The 23,454-nt window shown below is 41.3% G+C and overlaps 1 protein-coding gene across 1 annotated transcript in view; it reads right to left on the bottom strand.

Annotated features, from left to right (window-relative positions):
- Positions 1 to 13,094, bottom strand: part of WDFY2 (WD repeat and FYVE domain containing 2) — a 63,646-nt gene extending 50,552 nt beyond the window's left edge. The window contains exon 1 of the mRNA XM_050334013.1: positions 12,839 to 13,094. Coding sequence (XP_050189970.1) covers positions 12,839 to 12,975 — 137 coding nt within the window. The 5' untranslated portion in view covers positions 12,976 to 13,094. The remainder of the gene's footprint in view (positions 1 to 12,838) is intronic.
- Between the last annotated feature and the right edge of the window lie 10,360 nt (positions 13,095 to 23,454).

Here is a 23,454-nt window from a genome sequence, read left to right as displayed (position 1 = left end):
GAAATCAGCAGCTGCATCCAAGCTATGTACTGCAAACAGTCCCTGGTACTGCAAACAGCCCCTGGTACAAGCTAACTCCCAAACTCTGTCTGCACACTGTTTGATGCTGTGCAAATTGGCTTACGGCAAGAACAGCTCCTGATACCAACAACCCTACAGTACATCCAGCCAGATACCCGTGCTTGAAAGCACAATCTCATGCTATTTAATTTATTAGAAATACAGTCATTATAGCAATTGGCCATGGGTTCAGCTGCCCATTTCCCCCAGCTGGTTCACGCAGCCCAGAAAAAAAGGGAACAATACTGATCCCACTGAAGTCTGCCCCACATATGCCACCCTTTGCAATACTGGGCTTGTCTATAACAACTGGAAAGTGTGAACAACAAGGAGTTTGCTGTTTCTACTCAGAAGAGCTCTTCTTTCTTGTTACATTGTACACTGCAATACTATCTCAAGGTGATCCATATTTTCCCACTTTCCATCCTTCATTTTTATTAGCCTGAGGTCAGTGTGACGGCATTGGCCAACAATTGGATAAACATAATTTTTTGGCTTAGAGTTATCATACACAGCAATAAAGGGAAATGAATCTCAAAACAAAAAGACAACCATTGCCAGGCTAATGCTTCAGAGTATAACAATGACCAGCTTGCAAATTAGGAGCCTGCCTGCAAACACAGGCAGTATCATTTATTTCTGGAAAAATACCATTGAGTCTGAGGTGTCAATACAGGCACACACACTGCTTTTTGAAACCATCATTTGTACTTTTTAATCCACATGCAAAATACTCAAACACAGATCACTAAGCAATTACCCATGTTATTTGTCTTCCCCACCTCCAGAATTATTGTCAAAATGGTTATTTATCCGCTTCTCACATTTCATTTGGTATACCAAACACTAGCCTACAGAGTTAATAGTTCAGGCTTTGAGCTTAAGAGCTGAATAACAATTACACTTTCTTCTAAAAGAATCTGCTCTTAAGACCATGTCAAAAAATTCATATGAACATAAGCTGTATTTTAGAACAAAGGAAAGACCAAGGGACACACTGACTGAGGCAGACCAAGCCATTCATTAGGTTTATCCATGCTTCCTGTTGATGACCTCAATACTTGCAGTCCTTGGGCCATCCATTCAGGTGTGTTCATGCATTGCAAAAAGCAGGCAATGATGTTCATTCCTGATTCCTCGAAAAACAGGGTTTAGGTCTACAGGTTTTTAGAAGGATGAATATAAGCTGTGATCAAAAGGATGCTGTGGATGAAACTAGCTGGGGATGGTAACTTCTTGGCTTGGTTTCCTGGTCACAAAAACTTACTAAGGAAATACTTATCAAGCTTTTCTCTTATCTACCAAAGAACCTACTGGAGAGGAGGGAAAGGAGTAAAAGCATCTAAAATCACAGAGGAGTTTTCAGAATTCAGATAAAGTTCATGCATTTTCCAGCCACTACAGCACGTAAATTTTTTTTAAACAATCAGTACATTCATAGCTCCCTTTCCCTACTTTTTCTGGTATATAATACAGGTTAGTGACAGTATTTGAGGAAATTTTTACTACTGGAAAGTAAAGGATCATGACCACCAGCATTTATAGCATTTCTTGTCTCAAAAAAAATCCCTTACCTTTGCTTTTAGTCTTCCATTGCAAACCCAACACTTTGGAACCTGAATTAGTGCTACAAGCTACTCCTGTTCACGTGCTCTCCAACCATATCAATAACCATAAAGACTGTACGAAGCGAAACATGGAATGTCAAACAACAGAGGTTCCAAATGTTCCCCCAGAGCAACATGTGCAGAAACCCTGCCTGCAGCCAGACTGAGAGAATGGCTCTGCAATAGTCCATTCCACTCAACAGGGCTCCTCATCTGCTTGTATGTCACAGCTCAGACTGCCACAGGACTCCAGGCATCACAGTAAGCTCTCCAAAATTTTTATATGCTTTTGCTTTTTGGCTACAAATAAACCTAGCAACAAGGGGGATCAGAATGTGAACCTGGAAGTTCAGTGTTTGTATGGATCTAAGCTGATGTCTCTGTTGGAAATCTGGAAGGATCATTTACCAGTTGATATTTTGAAAGCATGATGATGGATTCATCTATTCCCACTCATTTACTGGCAGTTCCTGAAGTTAGCAAGAAGAGATTTGTTTATGAAGTCTGACTCATTTCCTGAAAGGAAAAGACTGCTGTACTCTTCTTTGGAAATGGATTAGTGCCTATACATTGTGTAACCAATCTCTGTATGTAACACAGTGTGCCAAATACAGTGGTCTACCACCCATTGCAGTTGATACTCTTAAACTAACTGCTTCCCCAGCTTTCTCCTGCCTGAAGAAATCCATCATATGTCCATACTAAGCCACCAACACCAGCCAATGCAGTCTCAAAAACTCCTATTACTCCTGACTTCAGATGCAACACAACCTAGAAAACCAGAGGTACTATCAGACAGGTTTTTGCTCATCAGACAGCACTAAAAGTCTAAGTTGCTAAGGCCACAAAACGGTCCAGGCAAGTCTCTGGTAGATGCAAAATGCACTTTCGGGGCTTAACTATAGTCATTCTTACTGAATAAGACAAAGGGGTCAATGGAACAGAATAAAATGTATCACTTCACTGCAGCAAAAAGTATTAACTTCTAAATTCCAGTAATTAAATAACTTCACTCCAGGCCTAGGGTACAATAAAGGCAAAAGTGTCAATTTTGACCTGACAGATACATTATGTTTTCACCCTCCTCCCTCAGCACAATTATTGTTGAGACTACTTAATCCACTTTTCCCCATATAAGTACTACTGCACTGCATTACTTAAATATTTAGTTTTTATCAGTGTCTGCTTCTGCCTATGACAACATAAACTGTTACTATGGCATAAAAGTATAGAGAACATTCATCTCTAGAGGCCAAATGTGGCACTCCTCAGCAAAGACTCTTCCACCTTCTCTTAAGCTCCTGGACAGCAAAAAGCAGGCTACATGGAGGTTGCTGCCTGATCAAGGACTCCTGTGCTACAGGAGTTTGAAGCAATGGGACCAACAGGGCAAGAACAGGCACAAGGGCTATATGTCTGATGCTGGAAAACAGCACAGGAGTGAGCTTTCTTATTTGACTTTCAGTAACTGCAGAAGCACAATCAGCCTATGACAACAGCTTATTGTTGGTGGAGCTGCTGAAACAGCCAGTGAAGCAAAGGCATGATTCATAAGTCCAGCCAAGATATGTGGAGATCTCCCTTGCCACCAGAACACTGCAGCTGTCTTTAGTAGTAGCTTCTACATGCAGTAGAAGCTAGGCTGGACCACAGGCTATGTCCTTACCATCAAAGCAGAAAGCATCCCCTTGGAAATCCTGTTTTATTTCTATCCTGTAGAATCCACCTGGTGCTGCAAAACATGAAGCCTTTGAAATGTTAATTTGAACCACTCATTGGATGGATGACTCCATAGCCCACACTGGCTCTAGCAAAACACAGAGCTGAGAGGAGGGGCAGAGTTTCTCAGTATTAAACGGGAAAAAAAGGGATGGATTATAGAAATGAGAAGACACAGTTTAATAACTGGAAGGATCAAGAAGAAAACATGTGAAGTAAGGATAATCCAACACATAAGCAAAATAAGTGCAAACTGATTACAAAGAAAATGTAGACCATCATTTCCAGTTTCACAGCAGATTCCTAAAGTGTATGTACATTGGAAAGAAGGCAAAGTACTTAATGAGGACCTGTCTCTTAAAAGGGATTATATTACATGGTTTTCTGAGATAAGGGGCATTTCTTTAAATGAAAAGGCAATCCCTTTTGGATCTTTGTGTAATAAACTGGTCTAGAAACATGTATATAGGTAAATACCTTACAGAATACTGAGTTCATCACTTGACCTTGCAGTGCTAGCTGGCATCTGCAAGAAAAGATCAGTGTAGATGTTCTCAGAAAAGCATCCGAGTCAGAGGAGACATTTATAAGATAAGCTTTGCTGTACTGACACAGGAAGGCTAAACAGTGACAAGGAAAGCAACAGAACAGACTAATTTTCAATGCTCTCCTACTTAATCTTATCTTACATCACAATAAACCTACTGGATTACCTTTTTCTGTCGTTGTTTATATGCTTTTTTTCTTTCAAACCACAGATAAGTTGATAGTGTGGAAGACAGAGACTTCTGGTACTTAGATATCTAAATCTTGAAACCATTGTAGCAGGATACGTACCACTGCTGTGAATCAACACCAAACCCCTCACATCTCCCATCCTCTAGCATCCATTTGATTTTATGAATGTAATTATGTTTTCACTATACCTTATTACCTTTTAAGCTAAAGTAAAAGCTTTAGCACTGATTCATGATTAGACTTTATTAGTGCTTTAAAAAAAAAAAGGCCCAAAGTATTTCACAGAGTAGATGCACTTCCTGCTTAAGAATACAATTAAGCCTTTATTTCCTATTATAAGTGAGTTTGAAGCCAAAGGTAAATTAATCAAATTTGTACTCACAGCTGGAGGTATAAAATCTCATTATCTGCCACGTTCTAAATACAGGCACGGACCTCCTCTCCTTATCCCTTCAAGACAGTACTGTACTTGCTCTATCACCTGAATTCAAATAATTCAACCTGGTGGCAAAATAGGCCACTTCACATTAGGACAGCCTTTTCTCAGGTTTCTCTCCACAGGACTCAACTCCTAAGGAAACCATGATTACAGACTTGTAAAGGTCAAAAGCACTGCCTTCTGGGGTTGATTGATCACTTTTGTTATTGCAAAAACCTGTTAAGTACATTAATCTTTTACCTCACAGTAATAAGGAATGGTACAGGACTTAGAAAATAAAAGAAAACGTTAGACAAAACTTTTCAGTAAACTTGGCAGCAGTACAGCAGCACTCTTCTAGCCAGAACTGTGCTTTGGCATCAGCCTTGGATTCAGTGCTGAAAACCTTAAGAGTTCCCCGAAAAACTTAATTGAAGTGATGAATACACATGGTGTGACAAGCAAAGCCCATATGTTCAAAGTCTGGCCAAGGTTAGTTACACAACGCTATTTCCTGCAGTCTGACTAAGAGTAAAATTAAAACACTACTTCTCTTAAGCCAGTCTCCCCAACTGTTCTCCCTCTCATGAGGATGAAGGATGTATTTTGCCTATCTATAATTTGGGCACAGTCTAATTTGTAAAATTTATTACTCATCTTCTGATAGCCAAATATCCATTTTGGCCATTATTTATGCACAGTTCTAAGCCATCAGGCACACAGACTGTGACATATGAAGAACCCTAAGAGATGCATATGGTTTTGTGATTATGTAAAACTCCCTCCCTGGAGGGCTGCCTGGTAAACTTGCCCTCTCCTACTTCTCCTTTCACGAAATTGTCCTTTTCCTTCAGGCTTGTTCCAGATGCCACTTGCCCAGCCTGCTTGGTCAGGTAGTTGCCATTCCTGTGTGTATCTTTGTTTTATAGTTTTCCCATTTGCATAATTTCTTTACCTCACAAAAGCATAAAGAGGGTAGTTTTATTTTCTCTTTCCTAAAATGACCCATGCAGGACAAGGCTCTGCTGAACAGGATGTGTCCCACTCTGTGTGGCTATTCTCAGTACCCCACAGCCACTGCTCCCATTCCCTCCCATGGTGCCCTATCCCATCCTGCCGTATCCAGCAGTACCATCACTCCTTCACACTGTATGCAGAAGGGAAACAGCTGTGTTTTTTCTTGCTCCTGGCCTTGCCACAGACTACTTTAGGGACTACTGCAATTCTTATCAAATCCCTGGGCAAATACGTGCAGATACTGGCAGTTTTACATAAACCCACTCATATTTGGCAGGTGTTTGATGAAGCACCACAGGCAAAGCAATTAAACACAGCTTCAGGGGTGCTTTTATGTGAATGCTCTTCCAGTGTCTGAGAGGTTACAGGGCACAGAACACAATGATGCACAAAGGACACTTGTGCAAAAGCCAGTTGCTCTCCTTAGGGAGTTGCACATCATTTAAGAAGCTTTCAAAGCTCCTGAGTACAGAAGCACCCACGTGCCTACACTGTGCCCTCCCATTCTCTCCTTCCTATTTGATCTCTGAGCTGCTACATATATTCTTACTTCTCTCAGGGCTATTACAAACAGCATTTTACAAAACTTCCCTGCAGTTCTCTTTCATGTATTATCCCATAGCTGAAAAATGTAGCTGGGAAACCTGTGCAGAGATCACTATCAGCAGATGCCATGCAGAAACCAGTGCAACTGGACAGAGGGAAAGAAAAAAAGAGTCTGTCTTAGTAAACAAAATACTATAAGGTAGGTCAAATGAGCTATTGACATATTTCTATTGTGTTACAAGTCACATGTTATTTGATACCTTCAGTCTGCTAAGTGACCCTCAATGAAAGGCCAGCTTTACTTAACTAGCCTGGTAGCTTCAAAAGTGTTGCAATTCCTTTAGTGTAAGGTATTGAGGCTGTTTAATGTTGCAGCATCTCTGCCTCCTCTAGACATCTTCAGCTTAAGGAGGTAAATCAGTAAGTTTCCTGCAATGATACATTTTTAGTTATATGCCATCTCTGTACTGCATGTGCTCCATAACTGGCATTTGTTTTTCTTCCAGGGTCTGCAGGCCACAAACAGAGCTGGCATTGTGCAGTCCCCTCTTGGAGAGAAGCATTGTTCAGCTGCAGAGCTGGAGAGACTGCAGGGGAAGGTCACCAAGCCTAACAGACATGAGACACACTGATGAGAGATCCAGCCTCTGTAAGCAGATGCCAGGGAAATTAAGATGGGGTCAGGGAAGACAAGAAGAAAAATGAGAACTGGTTAATATGGGAAGCAGATGCACCATTCCAAAACTTGCTGCAACTCAAGAACACTGTTCAGCAGCTGGTAGAAAAAGAGGCTACCACGAGGCAAAATGAAGGTGTATTAAGTAGCTCTTGGTATTCCAAATAATGCTTGTATGATAAGATACATTCACCTACATCTTTTATATAAAGAATAATCTCTTAAACAGAGAGGTGAGTAAAACCCACTGCACCTCTAATTCTGAATGCTACGGCACCTAATATTCCACTCTATTTTGACGTCTAACTGCACTGCTGAAGCTGGCTCTGTGCAAGCTGTGGTCCAAGTCATGTTATAGAACATTTTTGCAGCTGTCATCTTGCATTTAAGACATGAACTTAATACAACTTCAGGAGTTCCACTAATTTGTGCATTGACCTACATGAGCTAGTAGTTGCAGGACAGCTCAAATCAGAAAGACAAGACTCAGTCCTTTTTCTTTAAATCTTTAACTGACACACATGGGAGAGCATTGCAAGGCAAGGGATATACAAGCTCTGACAAAATTCAACAAGTCATCTTCTGGTGGCACAAAATACCACAGAGGGTTACAAGAAAACAAAAGAGAAAAAAACCCAAACCAAAACCAAACCAAACACCTCCACACCCCCCAAAAAAAAAAATCCCCCAACCCCCCCCAAAATACTCCACACAAACCACAAAACAAAACACTGCAAGGAGTCCAGCAAGTTACTAAGCGGAGTTTATCACTCCCAACAAGCATTCAGCAAGACATTTTATGAGCTAGTCTCAGATCTTGGTATCTCAACAGGATACAAGTTAGTCAAATCAGGAACAGTTACTTTTCAACATCTGCAACAATGTCTGATTCCAAGTGCTTTTGGATCTCCCGTTTTCTCTTAAGCCTCTTGCCAGCATCCACTTCTTTCACTCAGCCAGCACTAACCTCCACCCTGACCTTTATTCCAAACATCAAATTACAACATATCCAAAAAATTTAGCTTAAAAAAAATCAGAGCAACCAAGCTGCATCTACAGCAACAGGTCTCTTTTTTTCCTTAAAACAACTTTATTGGTGACAAATGTTTTTATCAAAATTAAAAAACCTCCAGGCAGGGACAAGTCTTTTTACACCTGTGAAGAGCATTCACACCTTCTGCACTGCTTGAGCTACTGCTCTCACCATTCACTGGGTGTGAAACCTACAGGCTTAGACAGATAAACATACACAAACAGTATCAAAATCAGCTCTCCTGCCACCTGCACTTCTGCTGTGAAGCAACAGCCACACACAAGGCAGAGCAGATATCAGCGACACAACCTTGTGCTTAGATAAGAATTACGGACCTGTACTGCAACCACACTGCTGGGTAAAGCAATCACTTTCTACGACTCCACCACAGGAGAAAGGAAAACCAGAGAGTTTACCAAGGTTCTGCAGTTCCTTGCACCCTGCCTGAATGCAGCACTCTGTGAAGAATGCTTCCTTCACAGAAACCTTTCCACTGGACCTTTTTCACAGGCATAAACTATAATGCTACATGCTTAATGTTCTGGATCTGGTCAAGAAAACCACGAGGAGAAAAAGATTGCTTTTGATATACTTAAGCGTGGAAAGATCACAGTTCTCCAGGCCAGAAGGCATGTCAGCAGGAAGCCAAAGACAAGTCTCACATTTCTTGTCACATATGTACATTCCCATGCCTAGTTCACCACTAGTTTAGCAAAGATATTTCATTTACACAAGATGGACTTTAATTTTTTTGTACCCCCTAAAAAACCTGCTAGTTAGTGCATCCAGACGACAAGCCTTGAACAACAGCTTAAGTGCACATCTGTATTTAAAAACCTCAAACTGTAAAGCAAACCTAGCAATACAAGCTCTGCAGAGTTTGCCCTATGTGAGATGAAGACACTGTTTATACAGTGATCCATACAAAGAAGCTGAAACATCTGAATTCAAAAGGAACTTAAGATGATACAAGGTAGTGGAGAAGAGAAAGGTCTCTACTTCCTAATTTAAAAAGAAAAACTAAAAAACTATGGCATAAATATTTTTCTCCTAGGTCTTGTTACCTTCTAAGAGACTAGAAAGTCCATTTTTAAAAAGAAAGGATTTTGACTATTTTCAGTTGACTATGAAAACTTTTACTTCTTGTGAATACTTTAAGGGTAACAGTTCTTGACTGCAACACTTACATTTACAAGGTTTGTAGCATACAAGTGAGCAAGAACTCCCACCCAAATAAAGGCATAGACCAGAGTTCCTAATTACCAGGAAAGCTACTTACACCAGCCCACGTCTAAGCTTTCCTCACCTACAACACATCTATCAGCAAAAAGACGGCTAGTGGCAAAGTGCAGGTTTACTACAACACACCCAGCCCCCTCCTGCCAGTCTTTCAAGGTGACACATGATCAGCATATCAGACATCCAGCTGAATTAGCACTCACATCACTGGCAGGCTCTTGAGAAACACAGAAGTGTGTCAACACCAAGCAGAACTGCTTGCACTGAAAGCTGGGTGAGTCAGTGCACTTGTCCCACTGTATCCCCATGCCCAGGTAAGATTAATGACACTAAATCTTCTCTGGAGCATAGAGTTAGATATGTCTGAACTTGACATGTCAGTGACCTACTTTTCAGACATGCCCAACACCCACATCTCACTCTGAAGGCAACAAAAGACAAGGACTCTTAGCAATTTTGAAAGGGTAGCACATGCTTTTAATAAAGGAACAGATGACAACTTAGGGTCAGCTGTGCACTTTAGGAAAATCCTACTTTAGCTTCACATGGGCATTCAATGCTATGGATCAATCAAGACACTACATGTTCGGCTACATATGTCTATTAATTCCACATGTCTGCTGGCAGGTGAAAAAGCATGAATGAAATAACTTCTAATAACTTCTTTCTCAGAGCCATCCTGCATCAGATTTATACATTCTTGGATAACAAATGCTGCCACTACTTTAACTCTCACCTGCCTAGACAGGTGCATCCCTTTCCTTAGAAGAAAAACACAAAATACCTTATCCCTCCCTATACACATCAGTGATATTGTAGAGATACAGGCTCAGTCTATTTTGCCCTAGTAAGGAATCAGAAAACCCACTAAGATTAGGACACAACGCACATCACTCAATTAACATGACTGACCATGATTCAGAAGAGAAAATCTGAAGAACATACAGATGATGCACACCAAAAAGAAACTCCAACCTTGCAGAGTATGTAAAGTTTAGATAACCTAGTTAAATATGTAAACCTCCCTGAGATTTCTTCCTTCTCCCTCTATGCCACTTTTTATGAGGAATAACCACACCCTCTATTATTACTCAGTTTTCATTTTATTTCTTAAAATGTGTGCATGCATGTGCTACAAATACGATTTAGGGCTATATAATGCATGACTATGTCTGCAAGCTATAGCTGAAATCACTTCCATGTTGTTTAAAGCCAGATAAAACCATTGGTGCCATACAAAATCGAGACCAGAGACCAAGCTAGCTCATGTTTTGAACGGTTTAGGGATATAAGGCCACATCACACAGCAAAGGAAACCTTTAAAGTGATACCTAGCTGCTGCGTGTGCTAAGACTATCAGTAACTTCAATAATGATATGTTCAGTCATTAGCCAGCAAAACAACTCTTCCTTCATCTACAGAAGATGTCCCAGTCTGAAACAAGTGCTGGAGGTGGTGAGTCATTCACCTGAAGTTCTCTGCAAAAGTTTCAGAACATTTCTCATATGAGCAGTGCATATCACAGGCTGGGAAACATGGATGAAACTCACTTATTTGGCTAACAAGTAAAGAGATAGATAACATCTCCATAACACAGTCCTTTGCAGTTTCTAGGAAGCTCTAAAAGCCCTCCACATTCCAAAGCCATTAAACAACCAAGTCAACACTAACATTAGAAGGCAATTTACCAGATGGAAAATTTACCATAAGAGTCTGCATGAGCCTAATCATAATACACAGGTATTGAAAGTCTGGTAAATTATGCTTTCACCCCAGGTATCCTAAAATCTCCAAATTAGACTCCCAATCTGCTATTCCTTTCAAATAAGTCCTGGATTCTCAACCTTTTAATTACAATAAAAATGCTAACGCAGGCAGAAAATGAAAGAAACAGCCATCAATCAGCATCTTCATTCCTAAAGAAATAAAAGGCAGGATCACAGCTTATAGCATCTCAAGGACACTACAAAACAGCGCCACAAGCAAGCACATTACTTGGTATGCCTTGTAACAGATAATAGCCTCCAGAACCTCCAGACTTACTCCAGTACTTTAATGCCTGTAGAGCTACCCTGTATCACCAGCAAAACTTTAGACATCTATCAGCACCTCTAGCAGAAGACTTCTACACCCACTTTGATCAGCAAGCAGGACGTAACCGACTACACCAGGGATTTGCTGTGGGATGGCAAGGATGAGGGTGGTGCTCATGAACTAGCGAGTTTCTTAGTGTGAAACCCCTGGTTTCTTCACTGTTTGTTCCTTCAACCTGATGTATCAGTTACTAGTGAAAACAAATATGTCTGATCAATCCCCTTCCCTACACAGAAATATCAGCCTGGAGCATCAACCTGTTATCAACAACTAAAACTACTTATTTTTTTCTAAGGTAGGGGGAGAGGCAGAGATTGAGAGAGACACCTATATGAGAGGAAATGAATTTCAGGAATACCTTCCTACAGGTAAAAAGAATTGGCTGAGTGAGCCTAACAGGTTACAATGAACCAAAACAAGCTCAAGCTTTGTTCGACATCACATCAAATACATAAAAAATGTAAAGACAATAAAATCGTGAGCACATAGCAATGTAAAAGTCTGCTTAAAGTCCCTTTGACAGTGTACTTGAGTTTCAAGTATCTCAGTTCCTCTTGCTACAAGGCATGTGAGTTCACTCGGAGACCTCAGCCTTAAATGATCTTAAATTTGCACATATTCGACAGTTAGCTGAAAACTAAGTCACAGGGAGGATAAAGACAAGGTGATATAAATACTAACTGTTTTTCAGAAAGCTCAAAGAGACAGTAAAGCAGACACTCAACTCCATGAGAAACAGTCCATCAAAATACCCTTGCGTATCACAACATTGACACACTGTCTTCCACTCTTAGGACACAGGTTACACCGTACACCTGAGTTGCGAAGAAAGTCTGCTTAAAAGAGATATTTATGGACACCACAAGAAAAACAAGCCGTTAAAGTAAAAGATCTGTTTTGAAGAGTTTTAAAGCTCCGGCTGCAGGGCTGAATTAAGTTTGAGATCTTTCAGAAGAGACAGAGTTGCTTCTGGGCAGCCTCAGACCCTGCACGGCCCTGCTAAACGGCCTGAAAGCATTCTCCTCTTTGGCAGTTTTACAACACGGGATTTAACTCCAAGATCTTATCACTGATATATGGTATTTTTAAACAATTACAAAGAAACGTTTGGAGAGGGGAAACGGGAACCAAAACTACTGTTCTAGCCATTATCACCGCAAGTTTCAGGCAAAGACAAAGATCTCCCCAGCCTCCCCGGCAATCCTTGTGATGAAGGGGATCTCAAAATTCATTTTACCCGTGTCAATAAAAGTCACTCAAGTCCTTCAAGTTTTAGCAGCGTCCCAGCCCAGTCGCTGCCCTGACCCGCACAGTGTTGGAGACACCAAGCTGGAGACTCCTGCTCCAAGATCCTTCGCCTCCAGGACCTGATGCGGCTGCCTAAATCAGTGTCCCCATGCTGGACCACCGGCAGCACCCTGACTTTTGCCCTGGCTCCGGTGGGGGAGCGCACAGTCCCGTCAGGATGCCGGTGGTCTGTCACCACCGTCACTCGCCGGCGGTGGTGGCGAACCACCACGGCACAACCCGTCCCCTCCCAGCGCCGCTCGCCGGTGCCGGCGGTGGCGCTGGTGGTGGGCCACCACTCAGGACCCTGCGGCGCGGGTGCCCCAGTGCCACCCAGAGCGGTGCTGCGAAGGGACAGACCGCCGCCGCGGCCCCCAGAACCTCCGGACGCCCGCTTCCAGTACCTGTCCTCGGAGACGCTGATGACTCCGTCCTCCTTGGGCACTATCGCTGCCATGTTCACCACCTCCTGCGAACCCTCCACCTTGTTGAGCAGAAGAGGCTTGCGAGTCAGCGCCTTGGGCTGGGGCTCCGCCGCCATGGGGCCGGCGGGCACCGCCGCTGCCGCCGGAGGAGGCTACGGCCGGGGGAGGATGGGACGGAGGCGGCCCGCACTGCCGAGGCGGAGGAGGGACTTGCCGGAGCCGGGCTGTCCCTGGGAATCGGGAACCAACGCGGCGGCGGCGGCGGCACCGCCCCCGAGCAGGGCCGGGCCGGGCCGGGCGGGGCACGGGGGGGCGGAAATGGCGGCGGTTGCCGCCATATCGCAGGGTTGGGCTGCGGTGCTGCGCCTTGGCGAGGGGAATCCTGCGGCCAGGCGGGGGTTCAATCACACATGTCCTGCCATGGCCACCCTCCGAGGCTGCGGGCTGTCCTTTGGGGGCAGCCCGGCGAGCGAGTCCCGCTCCCGAGCAATGCCCGGGTATCACCTGTCGGCACGGTGCGGCTGCCGAGCGGTCCGTCCCGCGGCCGCACTGCGGCGACCGCTTGGCGAAGAAAAAGGGGCGTAAAGATTAAACAGGGGGGCGTCTGCTTCTCTCTGTTTACATTTTTTCTGTCTGAGTTTTTCTTGGAACTGAAGGTAAATACGAGAGTTCTGCTGCTATGTTAGCCAGGGGCGCAGGCAGGCAGGGCTGCAACGCGACGGCGTTCAGAAATTCACCTTCAGACAGCTTATTCCTAAGGGAAACGACACAGACTTCCAGCAGCTCGTTTTCGTCAAGAGGCTACTCTTCACTCTCTTCCTGACAGGTTCACTGAGGTCCAAGAAAGTGAGATAATTTGCCCAGAGCTCTGTGCTTAAGCCAGTGAAAAGGCAACTTCCTCCAGAGGCATATGCCAAACTTTCATAATCTGTCTTGAAAGATTATGGAAAATCATGCTCTATGTCTGAACTGTTGTCCTACATTGCAGAAGTTGTCAGCAGATTGGAAAGTGTTATTTCAGCTGTAACTCTAAATTTACCCACACTAAGCCAATGAGCAGCAGTTCTCCATGAAAAATATCAGGTATGAAAATATCCACGATCGGGAGTTTAATTTATCTGCAGGAGTAACATACAACAGCATCAACTACAGAACAAATCCTGATTGCCCACTTGCACTAATGCTGCCTATGTAGTAGATGTAGGCAACAGAGGAAAGATATTGTAAGTCCTTGGGACAGAAACTAAAATTTCAAGGTATTTAGTAATCTCTGTTATGCTAAACAAGCAGCATCTGCAGGACCACAGCAAGACATTTAAACTTTCTCAACTAAACTAAATGTTCATAAATATAGAGGGAAAGGTCTGGTCACCAACAGCCAATGGCTTATGTAACATCTTAAATGAATCGACAGTCTCAAACTATTTCCTTGAGGATGTGTGATTGGATTAGATAACATCTCTTTCTCATAATTCTTCGATGGGAACTACTACTAAAGAGGCAAAGACGCCACCTTCTTACTGATATGGATGATGCTGCAGTCCTTGGCCAGACCTACAGATAAAAATGCTTGTCGCACTACTTGGTGAGGAGTGAGATATTCTTTGAAGATGATGACATATTTGATAGTCTTCAGAATGGACATGTATCTAAACTTGTCTTCTAAAACTGAAGTATGGCAAGGTCTGCTGAATTTGCAATTGTTTGCATTCAAGATTAGGCACTGTGCATCACTAATACATAATCAGAGGCTGAGCATGTGATGGAGACAACAGGCTACAGGCTCTTGGGAGACCCAGAATACTTTTTTCCAAACACACAAGGAAGACCGTAGTTGAGAAAACAAATGTCTTGATAGGAAAAGCTGTGGGTCACAGGTCTGGAACTAGGTCCTACATATTATCCTTCAAATCAGCTGGATCTTCTTCAGTTGCCTATTGAAGCATCACATTTCCTTATTAACCTTATCTTTCCTATTTTCTTAATCAGTTTCAGGTCCAGCTACTCCTTCAAGGTTTAAGACACTGTTTGGAGGAAAACACTGATGAGTGAGCATGCATTTTAGACCAAAGTCAAATAACAGTATGCTGAAATCAAAGATATGCTTCTTGTAAGTGTTTGATCTTTGGAAATAAGTTACCCTTTGGGGAGAGGGAAAGGAAAAAAAAAAAAAAAGACAACAAAATGCAAGTGAGGATCCAGTGGCCATTCACAATAAAATTCTTATGTGCATTTTTTAAAGCTTATCTGTAACAGTGATTTCCTCTGCAAAACCAGGAAACTACTTGAATAATAGAAAGGTGTCCAGAGATCTAGTACATCATTTTACCAGGTGTGCAAACTTGAGGTCACTGCTCTATTCTGCCTGATGAGATGGGGAAATATTGTTGGGAAATTATTGCACATAGAAGCAATTTTGTTATGACTGAGGGAAGAGAAAGTAATGGCTGGAAACCTGGTGAGAGGAGGAAGAGAAGCAAAGAAGAAATAGAAAGATTTCTAAGTGAGAACCTGAAGCTTCCTCCTCCATTTTACCTGACAGGCTAAAATGGTATTGTTGAGACGGTGGAAAAGGTATTGAAATTACCAGTAAGACCTGAGTGTTCTCCCAGATCTACCACTGTCACACACAATACTATTAAAAACTTTTGAAAAACAGTTTTCCTATAATGACAAAAAACAATGGACAAAAATAGTTTAGTTAGAAGTTTTACAAACTAAATTTGTTTTAAAAGGAGCTAATCACGTCTTGCATGACAGTTCAGACAAAGTTAGAATTGCTGTAGACATCAAGTTTAATGAGTACTTACAGAAGCAAAATTAGGGTAGTTTAGAAAAGTGTTTCCCTGTATAATGGCAAAAAAAAAATCAGGACAATGAATCTTATAAATACTTCCTAGAAGATCTTTTTTCATTTTCTGTCATAGCTTTCAGGTCAGATTGCATAGATTAAAAATATTGCTAGGACTGAAAGCAAGACAACTTAGTAACTGAATTTGAAGCCAAGAAAAGCAATCTTATTCAGTTCATTTTCTGGATTAAAAAAAAAAAATCGTAGGATTAAGAATTATTAGATGCTCCTCTCATATTTACTTTTTGCAGGAAATTGCAAAACTTACATGAAAGAAAATTTATATGACAACATCATTTAAAGGATCTTTTTCTTGTTAACATAAATTCTGAATCAGTAAGAAGTGTGGCTACTAGGTATGCTTGGATTATCTGAACTCTCTTGGAAAAGTATATCCATCAATAACACAGAGTGAAAAACAAGCTGAAAAATGCAAAATGAATTAATATTACCTCATCTTCATTTCTTAGTGTCATTTCTCTTACTCTACATTTTGGCATGATAGCATGGTAAATGAAATGTCTGTTAGTTTTGGCCTTTATATCCTTGATGCAGGCTGACTTTCACTCTTTTGATTTGGATAGAGCAGAATTAGGCTGCCTGCCTAAGAGCAGTAATAGTGGCCTATGTATTCATGTGCAGGGTGAGGACAGAAGACCTCAGGAAGGAAGCTGTGCTGGTTTGGACTGATGCATTCACACACAGTGGAGCCTCTTTCCATGCCCTTGTACTGCACCAGAACCTTGAAGGACTTTCTCCAATTTCTCATCTGCAGTCTTGTTTGGAGCTTAGGAGCTGGAGCAAACCGAATTCCTCATCTTTGGCAATTTGCTTTAAAAACTGCTCTCTGGCTCCATCTTCTGTTTGGTTGGTTGGTTTTGGGATTGTTTTTTTATATCTTTATTTATTTTGATATATCAGGGTGAGATTCTTCTAAGTTTTACAAACTAAATTTGTTTCAAAAAACCACATCTGTGTAATTACATCTCCTGTGGCAGTTCAGACAAGTAGGAGAGAATCTCGACCAGCAAACGTAAGGGTTGGACCAGAGAGGAGGGATCTGAAGGGTTCCTAGCTGTGCTCTCAGCCTGGTGCTTTGATACTCCTGTCTGCAAAGTTTTTACTCTTATTACAAGAGGATGTGAAATCCCTTGACCAAAAGATTGAGCAATATGTTCTGTTCTGGTGTGATTGTACTTTTCTGCAAAATTATGATCATTTACACGATCTGGAAACATGAGTGACATCCCTCATACCCTTCAGCTAAAACTGGCAAGCACTGGGACCACTGAGTACATGTAGGACAATTTAATAAACAGGTTGGCCTCTTTGTGGATGCTATGAAAATTAGCCCTTTTACAAAGCGTTCAACAATAATGAGAGTAATATTTAAAGTCCCCAAACTGGGCCTTTAATAAAGAAAAACTGGTTTATGGTGATTCATTTTTAGGCCCAAACTATTTAACACATGCCCTTTGGAGCCATTAAGTAATCTGATTCTAGTTGCTCTCACTTTGCAAGAAGGGAACTAGTGTGGGAGCGAAACTGCACTTTGATTGATTCAGTGCTTAAATTTAAAACTGCTCTGTTGACAGCAAGCCAGATTTCAGCTTCTGAGGCCTCTTCCTCAATCACCCATGAAAAACCAAAAAACGTATATACACAAAAGACAGCCACATAAAAAAGGTAAAACCACCTGGCAACAAGTAGAGCTGCCTCTAAATAGCCATTGAATACACTAGTGTTTTACTCATGCATTTCTTCTCTGCCTGTTTGTAAACTAAATGTTTTCCTGCTTTACAATATATGGGATTTACAGATTTTCTATACCTGCACTTCTATGGAACTGCAAAAATGCATGTTTAAAATTCTCTCCTCCTTATTTGTCATTGGTGACAGCCTTCATAAGATAGTTACTGAAAAATATTTTTAATTTCAGATGCTACATCATTCTTGGAAGCATGTGGGAAACAAATATAAATGAGCTCTTTATATAGAAAGGCAACTTCATGAAGTACCAAAATCATCTGTGGAAAATTCACTTTTCTATCTTGCTTAAAAATATGAAACTTGTTACAAAAATGCACACTCAAATTTAATCCTTGCTCCTTATTTTGCTCCAGGTATTTATCAGTCACACGATGAATAGTATACTGCCTATCGTATGTCTATTAATAAGCCCTGCATGCTAATTGTGGCAGGTTTTTTCTATATTTCCTTAGTTTTAATTTATGCAGGCATCCAGAAAATGAGGATCTATCATAAACAGAGCTTGGATCTACTCTGGGTCAAAGTTATGGAGAAAAAGATTAGCATTAAAAAATATGCATGGCAGTATTGCTGTGTAGCACCTTATCAAGAAGATATACACTCATTTTTAGCTGCCGTTCAAGTGCTGTTGGCTTTGTAACTGACTGTGAACATGTGAGAACAAAAAAAGGGATGCTGTGTCAGTGTGTGGGCTGCAAATGAGAACTTCTGGCTCATACATTTTGCCCCATAAGCAGTTCTGGCATTGTATGCAGTCTTATTGCTGTTTCCTTTGTCCTCATTGATCCTGCTATAGTATTACTCACATTTTGGGCTTCCAACTTGCTGTAAAAAAAACTCTGTAATTTAATTCACTGTCTTTTTGGTGGAACTTTCTGACCACTAATTCTTCTAAGCTCATTATTCTTGTATTTTTCTAGGACTCGGGACTTCAGAACTTGTTTTTTTCTTCCCTAAATCTGACATTGAAGAATCATGAAGCATCATCAATAAACACATTTTTGTATCTGGAAAATGCATTAAAATCACCTATGTAACCTGCTTGAAAGGTAAATAAATTTGTCTTACATAATTCATGAACTATATGAAAGCTTTAAAGTATTTCCTTTTCTTTCAACTAAAGTGTGCAATTAAGAATATATCCAGGGATTATCAAGGAACTTTTTCTTACAATGACTTTTATACTCTTGTCTTTTAGCTTTTTTTTATTTTTATTTTTTAATTTTCTCACCTTTACTACACATGGGCCTACAGTGGATGTTGTTAGGTTGGCAAAATGCTTTCAACCATCTGAAACCTCATGAAATTCAACAAGGCCAAGTGCAAGGTTCTGCACCTGGATCAGTGCAATTCTCCATATCAATGCAAGTCAGGGGATGAATGGATTAAGAGTAGCCCTGTAGAGACGGTCTTGGGGATACTGGTAGATGAAAAATTTGATATGACCCAGCAATGTGCACTTACAGCCCAGAAAGCCAATTATACCCTGGCCTGCATCAAATCATATCCTGGGCTGCAGCATGGCCAGCAGGCCAAGGGAGGTGATTCTGCCCCTCTAGTCTGGTGAAACCCCACCTGGAGTACTGTGGGGTTCAACAGCTCTGGGGTCCCTAACATAAGAAGGACATGGACCTGTTAAAGCAGATTCAGAGGAGAACCACAAAAATGGTCAGAGGGCTGGAAAACCTATCCTGTGATGAAAGGCTGAGAGAATTGGGGTTGTTCAGGCTGGAGAAGAGAAGGCACCATGGAAACCTTATTGTGGTCTTTCAGTATATAAAGGCAGCCTATAAGAAAGACATGGAGAGACTTTTTACCAAGGCCTGTAGTGACAGGACAAGTGGCAAGGGTTTTAAACTGAAGGAAGGTAGGTTTAGATTTGGCATAAAAAGAAACTTTTTTTACAAGGGGGGTGGTGAGGCACTAACGCAGGTGGCCCAGAGAAGTTGTGAATGCCCCATCCCTGAAAGTGTTCATAGCCACGTTGATGGGGCCCTGAGCAATATGGTCCAGTGGAAGGTTCCCTGCCCATGACAGGTGGGTTGGAACTACATGACCTCTAAGATCTCTTCCAACCTGAAACCATCCTGTGATTCTATCATCTGACTCCAGAAGGAGAAAAATCAAAGAAGAAAACTAATGTTAAAATATAAACCATTGTTCATTGTTTGTTAATACTGAAAGCACTTTCAAAGAAAGAATGCAGGAATATTTAAAAAATAGAAAAAGTCTGATGCAATTTATGCCCAAAAAGATCCTAGCAGTGCTACTGCTAAAAATGCTCTACATCATTTTAATACACATTTTTCAACAGAAAGTTTTTGGAGTTTTTTTATAGATTAGCTCTTACTGCAATTACATGGAAAGCTCCATATTGTATAAATGAAGCATCTGACTCTAAAAAAATAGGCGGACCCTCACTAAAGCTCCCATTTTTGATGACTCAAACCTGTGACAAGAGATTGCTTTAAAAGCTTGTTGTTCCTGAAGCAGAGTAGCTGAACTCATCTTTTCTGTGGAAAATCATTTCTGCAAAGAAGTCCCAAGAAGCAGCTTGAGAGCAAAATTGCAGAAGTTTCAGTGTATGCAGGGACTTATGACTCAGTATCACAGGGCTATTTGAGGAGTTGAAAGAGAATCCCAGATTGTCTAATCAAACTTTTGCATGTCTTATTCTGTGCAAATGTTATATGTTGCCTTCACTTTCCAGGTAAATCACTGCTTCTGGCCATCGCTGCAGGAAGAGGTTCCTCAGCCTGTGAGCACATATATACATCCCAATAATGCCATGTTTAGATGGGCACTATCACGAATGGTGTAGTGGAGCATTTGGTTCTCTGATTACCTCATGGCCACTCCTGATAAGCATCATTTTTATTCTAGATAGATTACAGCCAGAACGTCTGACTGCTTTGAACATCTTGCACAGTAGTAGGCCCATATGTCTATCGTCACAATCTACACAGTGCCCTTTGATTCTGAAGAGAGAACCATGTCTGAGTCAGGTTTAGCTGCTTTAAGGAGACATCCTTTGTGACAAGAGTGGGTGTGAAAGCACTGGCCCACTGTAGGACATCCACCAAATGAGAAAATTCATGAAAGTGTGAGAAATACTCTTTATTGTAAAATATAAAATGTACATGGGTTTGGAGAGCAAAACCAATTATTCGGTCATGTCTTCATCTGTAGCTCAGTGACCTTCTTGTATAAAAATATCATCTGACAAGATAGTAGAAATACCTCTATGAAGACTGAGGAACTGTCGAATGTATATCTTGTACCTCTGAAAGTGGATGAGGAAACTCCAAATGTGAAAACAAAGAAAGCTCCTGAGTCAGTCCATCTGGGACTGACTGGCGAGAGGAAAAAAAAAAGAAGTTACATTCTCAGTTGTTTTCATTATGCCCCCTAAGTTCAGGCTAACTAGCCCCAGAATAGCCTCTGTATTGTATGCTTAATATGAGCATAGGATAATTTTCACACAGAAGCTCTAAATCAGGAATCAGTGTCATAAAAAAAAGTACTCAAAAGACTCCATAACAGGCCAAGTGATGCTCTTGAAGTCAAAAGAACTTGTCTGGTGTGTTAGATCAGTTCCCAGTAATAGGAGGGGACTAGGGCAATAGCTAATTTTCAGTGAAACATGACAAGAAACACTAAGAATTGGCCATGTGTCCCAGAGTGTTCCAGTGCAAAAACACTAGAGAAAGGACAGGCAGTAGCTGAAAACATGAAAGACCCTCAAATTGTAATGAATGAGTGTTGGAAATCGGAAGAGTCACAAGGGTAGGTATGCATGTATGCACATACTTAAACACATGAAAACAAACAACCCTCAAAAAACCAAACTGAAAAAGAAACCTTTCACCGAAGCTACAGAGACCAAGGCCAAAACTGTAGCAAGAAATTCTGGTACCTACTCCAGCTCTATTAGCTCATAAAACAGACCAGAGATCATTCTTTGTGTTCTGAGACCCACGTGTTCCAGCTTGTATCACGGAACTACATTTTCTTCTTCATTCAAAAGTGATGATGTAAAATCACTTTTGGGGAAATGACCCCTACTTCATGCTGTCTTCCAAGCAATGTCGATGTACAATCTGAGAAACTGCTAAGAGTTGCATGCCAGAACTGCCAAGTAATCTGCTTATACTTCAATTTTAAGAGCTCTGCATAGCAGTGCAAGAGCACTGGTCTCTGCACCTTACCAGTGTAGATCCAGCTGATAAGTCTTTCTCCAGAGTTTTGGTACCTTGCAATCCAGCAGTTTGGCCCCAATGACCCTGCGAGCAGATACCAAAAAGACATGTAGCAAACTTTTTGGCATTTCAGGAGCTACATGGTGAGTGCCCCAGGCAGCTGCCAGGACCCTGTCTCCTAGAGGAGCAGGTGGCCCAATTTCTCTCCTTCACAGTGGTATACAGTGAAGTACAAGCCATCCTCTCAAGCACTTCACTGTGCAGATTTATGTTCAAGGGGTTTCAGCACCTGGCTTGCAGAATATCTCCATAGGGATGTCTAACTGGACCTATATCAATCAGCATTCAATTCCTTGACTCCCTCCTTTGGGAGATGAGTGCCAGGTGTTAGGGACTCTCTTGCCTACTCTTTGATACAATCCTGCCTGACAAGTTTCCTATCACAGGTGCTGATAACTGAAAAGAGAGAGAAAAAAAAACAGAAGAGAAATTAGGACAACTTTCCTATGTAGGGATGGGCTGGAGCCTGATCTGAATAGATAGAAGAAAAGAGGGAATGGCTGTGCAGCTGCAGCATGATTTCATACTGTGAACACATGACTCCAGTGCCTTCAATCCTCTTGTAAGACTATATTTGCCATATGTGTAAAAGTGACAGTCAAAGAGGCTTTGTTACCATGGACTTTTTTAGGCATTTACCCTTTCCCAACTTGAGTGCTGGCAGTGTCAGTTCTGACTTGTATTAATGGAAATACTTTTTCTTTGAAACTATATTTTGATTAATTTCATGGGGTTTTATTCATGTCATTTTTGGCTAAGGAAAAATATGGAGCTATGTCATGTGTGCATTGCATGCACACATTCATGAACATAAAGATTCAAAAGAAAATGAGGGAAAAATACCACTTCTGACTAAGCATAACAATTCTGAAAGGAAAATTTATACATGTTTTATGCTTTTGTTTTTTAATAAGAGTTGACATGCTGCCCTGGTGCTGACTTGTAGTAGAATTGATTTAAAATTCTTGGACCACCAGTAGCAAGAAATCACAGGGCTGTACTTACAGAGGTCATTAACTGTCCGGACATCTGTTGGGTAACAAATTCTGCCAAACATAGATCATGGAATGGTTCTTGAATTATGCAGAGGATAATTTCACAATCCAGAAACCAGAGAATTCAAGCAGAGAAAGAGCTGTGTAAGACCTTCTTATTGCCAGTTGGGAAGGAATTCACTACAGTGCCAGAATTAGAGGAAAGTTTGGTGCTAGTGGCAGTGGCCTGCTGGATTGCTAGCAGTACAATAAGGAACAGATTTAGACAATGGTCACAATTACAGTTACATACTCCACAAAGTAATTGACATTATAGAAAAATTGGCTGTATTAATTAGAGGGATACTGTGACAAAAGTAAACTTCAAATGTCTCAGTGAAAACTACTGGTAAAACATGTTAGCACACAAGTAATAGATTTCAGTATAATGAAAGGGAATTAAGAAACAATGAGCAGATGCGGAAACGGGAAAATTCATGCTATGCTGGAAACAAGCTGGAACATTCTAAACAATGTCATAAAATAAAGCATAACACACTCTCATTTTCCTTGAAAAGGGAATACTGTGCCATTTCCCATAAGTTAACTGTAGTAGCCAGTTGGTAGAGGATCACAATTGAGTCCAATTATGCTGCACTGGACTATAATTGGGTTAAAGGGCTGTCATTTACTTCTGAAATGAGAGCTCAAATGATGTCTGTCAACCTTTGGAGTCAGGAG

The sequence above is a fragment of the Myiozetetes cayanensis genome, unplaced genomic scaffold (assembly GCF_022539395.1).
Source record: "Myiozetetes cayanensis isolate MyiCay16 unplaced genomic scaffold, myiCay2020 scf5-8, whole genome shotgun sequence".
Lineage (NCBI taxonomy): Eukaryota > Metazoa > Chordata > Aves > Passeriformes > Tyrannidae > Myiozetetes > Myiozetetes cayanensis.
The sequence above is the reverse complement of the archived record's forward strand: the minus strand, read 5'-3'. Positions and strand labels throughout refer to the sequence as shown.